This window comes from Myotis davidii, unplaced genomic scaffold, assembly GCF_000327345.1.
Source record: "Myotis davidii unplaced genomic scaffold, ASM32734v1 scaffold48, whole genome shotgun sequence".
NCBI lineage: Eukaryota > Metazoa > Chordata > Mammalia > Chiroptera > Vespertilionidae > Myotis > Myotis davidii.
Genome location: NW_006299393.1, coordinates 822,326 through 828,663, shown reverse-complemented (window position 1 = coordinate 828,663; position 6,338 = coordinate 822,326). Strand labels below are relative to the sequence as shown.

Here is a 6,338-nt window from a genome sequence, read left to right as displayed (position 1 = left end):
TATGAGTGTGTTTCTATTCTGTTTGCTCATTGATTTTGTTCTGTAGATTCCACATATAAGTGAAATCATATAGAATTTGTCTTTCTCTGACTTATTTCACTTAGCATAATCCCCTCAAGGTCCACCCAGGCTGTTGCAAATGGTAATAGTCACGGAGATGTAAAGTACAGCATAGGAAATCTATATACATAAAAGCCTAAGCGACCATTACAACTGGATGACCAGACAACTGGCTGGGAGTTATGATGCACACTGACCACCAGGAGGCAGATGTGCAATGCAGGAGTTTCCCCCTGGTGGTCAGTGTGCTCCCACAGCCCACCTCTCATAACCAGCCAACCTCCCACAGTCCCTTTCCCCGGCCAGCCAGCCTTGATCAGGACTGGGCGAGATGGCCTCGATGGGCCCCGATCGCCAGCCAGACCTAGGGACCCCGCCCATGCATGAATTCATGCACTGGAGATATATATATATATATGGCTGATATGCAAAATGTCCCCTCGGGAGTTCGACCGGGAGACCAGGAGTTTGATCACTCACTATGACATGAGCTGACAACCAGGGGGCAGTGCAGAATGAAGAGAGACCCTGGCCGGCAGCCGGAAGGAAGGCCCCAGCCAGCAACCTGAAGGCCCCAATTGGCCCTGATCACTGACCAGGCCTAGGGACCTTACCCATGCAGGAATTTTGTGCACTGGGCCTCTAGTATAGTCAATAATATGTAATAAATATGTACGGTTCCAACTGCATACTGAAAATATTAGGGGCAACACTTTGGAAAGTATATAATTATCTAGCCACTATGCTGTACACTTGAAACTAATATAAAATAATATGAATATAAACTGTAAATGAAAAAAAATTAAGGAAAAAGAGTGTCAGTTTTGAGTTATTTTAGAGTCATGAGATTTTAATAGACTATTTTGGAACCGCATAGAACTCACAGACAGTTTTAGATACCAGAGAGTTTATTTTCTCTGCTACTAAAGTATCCCAACAGTGAAGGTGTTACAGGTACCCACAAAACATTGGTCTCACAATAAACTGTAAAAAAACATCTTAAACTTGTTTCAGTCCCAGAATTCATGAATACAATATTCAGTATCTAAGCTATTACATCACCCTCATGCCACATTCATATCCACCTGTCTTATTACTTTCCTAACACTCTAGGCCATGACATTATTTGTAGTTGATTTAAAAAAAATGAATGTCTATAGCAGACCACACTCACCTTGACTCAGATCTTATGTGTTGAGGAGAAAGGGGTGGGTTCATACATGACTACTCACTATTGCCCATAGTTCACTTTTTATGCTTACCAATTCTAAGAATCTTTGCTCCAGGGCTTTATATTCCAAAGAGTTTTTATTAAACAGATCTTCTGAAAACATCATGTTAGTCACTCGAAGGCTGAAGAAAACCAGCAATGCTCCTGTGGCCTGGGTATGATTTGAGTCACCTGTTTTTGTGGGGTGAGCCACAACAGCCATCTCTGTAGAGTGAACATTTGTAGAGATTTCCACATAACTACCAACCCTGCCATTTTCTTCTGGGATTAGCTCAGGCTGATAGTAATCTGTGCCTATCCGGTCCAGTTCTAATGAAATATCCTGTACACCCATAATTACTTCATCCTCCAGCAGGGTGGGGCTTGTGGTTGGAGGCAATTCGGTAGACTGTGTCATGGAAGCTTTCAACCAGAGCTTGTCAATACTCTCCGGTGCACTTGCCAATGTGTCTCCAGACAATTTTCCTAGGGAAGAAGTTTTTTCCCAAACTACATCTGATTCTGGCAATATGGTCCACAGAGATTGCATATCTGGCTTCAGTGTTGAAATCTTGCCATCAAACTGTTTACGATTGGATGGCTCTGTAGTTTGTTCCATATCCTCCTTTAGAAATGGTTCTACTTGATCTGGTTTACCAGTAGAATCAAAGATTGCTATAGATGTCAGTAGAGGAGGTGCATTGGTAACTGAGTAATAATCAATGTCAGGTACCTCTGATGTGTGCTTGGAGAGAATTAGAGATGCAGATTGAGTTGTGGTCTCTGCAGAGAAGGGCACAGTAGGTCCCTCAAGGGGCTCTTCCTCTGAAAAGTGTGTGGATCTATCAAAATGCCCATATTTTGAGTGCTCAATACTTCGGTCTGTGGAATCTATTTTGTCACCTACAACTAGTTTCTCATCTACACTCTCAATTGGCAAAAGTGAATCCTCATCTTCTAGCCATGATTTGGTCAGTTCAATGCTCTTTTCTAATGAAGTGTCGCTCCATGGCCAAGTAATCCCAGTCACCTTTTCCCCAGACCCTGAACCTAAGCCATTCTCAAATATGACCTCTTTTTCCATGGATGTGTCTGGCATCAAAGTGCTCACTTCTAATTGGCCGTTAACTTTGGAAGCCGAAGGGTCCAAGCCAGGAGGTGTAGATACTTCCTGAGCAAGGGGATCTAATGTGACAGAGGAGACCAGATACGGTGAGGATGTCAAAGACACCGCAGAATCTTCCTTAGATGGTATTGTTTCTTCTGGTACAGAATGAGTTAATGTACTTGAGGGCAAAGGATCACCTGAAAAAGAATCTTCTGACCCTTCGACTTTGGTTAATCCTAAAAATAAAGTTTTCCATTAATTAATCTACAGTGTTACTAAAATATATTTCCAGTCCTAATAAAACCAGCTTCCTGTTTCTTTCCATTAGATTAGTAAGGACAGTTGCTGACTTTTACTAGTACTTTGCTAGACCCAGCAAACAACAGGACAATATGATTATGTTTTTGTGGTGTGGTACAATCACTCATGAATATACCTTCCTTGAGAACAAGATATAGGCTATTGAAATAATTCATCTTTAAACACTCTATTTTATTTTATTTTATTTTTTACTCCATGAAAATAAAAAAACTGCTGATAACCATGTTGACAATAAACACTGAATCTAGTGAAAAGTTAGGGAGAGAATTCCCTAGGAAATTGTGTTTATCTTTAAATTTCTATTTCCTTGTTATGTTTATTGTCCATCATCTTTCAGGTTCACTTAATGTTCAAAATCCTGGACTCATTATTTACAACTTTGTTCATCTTCCTCTTTCTCAAATATACTCCATGCGTGAGTCACATTGATTTCTCCTTTCCTTCACAACATCTAAATCATCTACTTGATTTTCATTCCTTAATCTCTGCTATAACTTCCTTAGTTCAGGTTCTCCCTCCCAAATGAAGCCTAATGCAAGCTAAAAATCTCTATACCTGGCCCCTACAATTAATCCTATTAAAAGCTACTGGGATAATCTTCTTTGATGCTCTTTGTTTACCACTCCAACATTTAAATAAGTAAAATAGTTATCTAATAGTAATTTAATTATATATTTTAATGGGACTTTCAAAATATCTATTAATTGATCCCTACCCCAGCCTACCAAGTTCATTTCCAGTCCAAACAATTAAATCTGATTGTTCCCTTTCTCACACAATTTTCCCAAGACATTTCCTCCTAACCTACTCTTCTACTAACCCCAGTCTCTTCCTCTCCACAAAACCCTTGTCATTTACACAATAAAGTAAAGAAATATGAACAGGAAGTAGAATTTTTTACCCTCTTCTAATAAGTAAGATCCAGAAGTCCTTTCCTCAGAAGCCACAGGCAAGCCAGTCGGCAGCACTGCTGGGGTGACAGAATGAAGAGTCAAGCTGCTAACCTCTAAAACCTCTGGGGAAGAATGGAGGCCCACCTTTGAGGGAAAGTCTAGTTTGGGTGTAGACACTAAATCACCCAACGGTCTTTCCGACCAGAGTTCCTTGCCGGTGGCTGAGGGAGAACCAGAGCTGAAATCAAGTAGTGAAATACTGCTGGTGGTGGAGTCGTCAGTTGAGGGCCATGCAGCTTGAAGGGTATTATCCTAAGGGGGAGAAAAAGGCTAAATCATATCATAGATAAAAAGAAACACATAAAAGTGATTTTAAATACCACCTATCTATCTAAATTCCCAGGTTTTCTAGGGATAAGAAGACAATGTAATATTGGGGGGAGGGGAGACAAACAGATCTGTAATCAAATCCCAATTCACCACTTACTAGTTGCAAAATCTAGAGAAAAACCATGTATCTCTTGAATCTCAACTGGAAAGTAGGGATAGATAACATATTTAAAAGATTACAAACAAAGTGAGTTTATGGAAGAAAATATTTTTCTTGCTTTAGGTAATTCCTTTTTCTCTGGCTTAGCTTAAATACTTTAAATTCATAGAAGTTACAACTATCTGTAATTTGTTGACAACAACCTAACACATTTCCTACAGCAGAAAAGAACAATTCGCAATGTTATTCATCATTCTGCGATATTTATTAATTAAGGTCTTTGTTTTGATGAGAAATGCCACCACATGAAAATGAGATCAGGTTACTTCAAACAATTCGTAACATCTGTGAAATGGGATCACACTTACAAAATAAAATTTTTCTCTTCCCAGTGACTTTTTACTAATGTGATACTAATCTTATATTCATATTTAGCTCCAGGAATAGAAAAGTAGACAGAAACACAATCCTATTTAATCCTATGAAGATTAGTCTATGAAAAAAAGTTTACCAGTGATGCTGACAGGCAAAATGGCCATGACACTTGGTGGGAGTTTCTATGTTTTCATCTGTGCTGGGTTATGAATAACAAAAAACAAGAAGTGCCATGTGCATAGAATTCATAAAATATTTACTGGGTGAAAAGTGAAAATAGAAAAGAACAATCATTCTCTACTCTAAATAGCATTAAAATCACACGGAAATTCTTTTATGTTTTTATTGATTTTTAGAGAGAGGGGAAGGGAGAGGGATAGAGAGAAAGATGGATGAGAGAGCTGCCTCCTACACACATCCTACTGGGGATCGATCTCACAACCCCAGGCATGTGCCCTGACTGGGACCTCTTGGTTCTTGGGTCGACTCTCAATCACTGAGCCACACTGGCTGGGCACGTGGAAACTTTTTAAAACCCCAATGCCCAGGCCCCACATTCCAGACATTCTAACTTAATGGGACTTGATAATTTTAAAAACTCCCAAGTAGAGAAGATAGCCTGATCATGTTCTGGTCATACTATTCCAGCCTGGGTCTCTAAAATACTTATTTAATTGTTCAATTGTTACATTTCTCATTAACTGAAACCTCTAAGAAATGTCCCACTCGTATAAACCTTACTGCAGACTAGAATGCATGGTATAGCTATGAACAAAATGAAGTCCAGAAAACTAAGAATAAGAAACTCTGTCTATAACACTTTCCTCCTCATCCAAGAGATCTCTACCAGTGGTAATGAATTTTCACTGGCATACACTCGCAAACCTCAGAAGCTTTTTAAACGAAAGCACACAATTGTAAGGTGACTTCTACAGTTCAATCTATGGCCATTAAATAAAACAGAACCTACTGGTCTATGGAGAGATTCAACCCAATGTCATGACCTAACTAGTCCTTTATGTTTTGCCTACATTCTTTCCTCTTTTCTTTCCATCCAGGGTCTGTGTGAGGAATCTTTAGACAGCATACTCTCCCTATCACAAGGAAAGGAACATAGGCAAGAAATCACTTGGCGTGTCCTAATTTAAGCCTTCTTCCAGTGACAAATGAACTGGAGAGATAACAACAATAGGTCATTTGGGTATATATAGAGACACCCTCAGTTTCATCTACAATTCCTAAACTGAAAGCACTGTCAAGTAAACTAATTTTCTTTTGTGGAAAGACACCATCACTTCCTACCTTGTCCATGCTCCTTTAATTAGATCCTATTTTAAGTGTGTCACCATGCTGGTTATTTTTTATTTGCCACCACCCTAGATCCTCCTCTTCTCTGCTCTCTGCACTGGGAGGCTGACCCTGACCCTAACCCTAACCCTAACCCTAACCCTGACTCTGACCCTAACCCTAACCCTAACCCAGATTCTACTAGTATTCTGGTTAAGGGCACATGCCAGGTTGCGTGCTTGATCCCCAGTAGGGGCCATGCAGGAGGCAGCTGACCAATGATTCTCTCTCAATATTGATGTTTCTCTCTCTCCCTCTGCCTTCCTCTCTGAAATCAATAAAAATATATTTTTTTTAAATTTTTAATAAGTAAATAAGCAATTGGGCTGGTTTACCACTGCATGCAGGCCCTTTGTAAAAAAGAAAATAAATAGAAAATAAAAACAGATCAATTACTAGTAAAGAGTTTAAATTTAACAAAAACCCTCCCAACAAAGAAAAGCCCAGAACCAGAGGTTTCACCAGTGAACTCTACCAAACAGTTAAAGAAGAATTAATGTCAATCCTTCTTAAACTCCAAAAAAAATTGAACAG

At 39.4% G+C, this 6,338-nt stretch overlaps 1 protein-coding gene across 1 annotated transcript in view; it reads right to left on the bottom strand.

Moving 5' to 3' along the window:
• Positions 1-6,338, bottom strand: part of IMPG2 (interphotoreceptor matrix proteoglycan 2) — an 87,028-nt gene that overhangs the window by 11,366 nt on the left and 69,324 nt on the right. Inside the window, exons 12-13 of the mRNA XM_015571275.1 lie at positions 3,601-3,904; positions 1,293-2,614 (exon numbers count right to left, since the gene is read on the bottom strand). Of these exons, the coding sequence (XP_015426761.1) occupies positions 1,293-2,614; positions 3,601-3,904 (1,626 nt within the window). The remainder of the gene's footprint in view (positions 1-1,292; positions 2,615-3,600; positions 3,905-6,338) is intronic.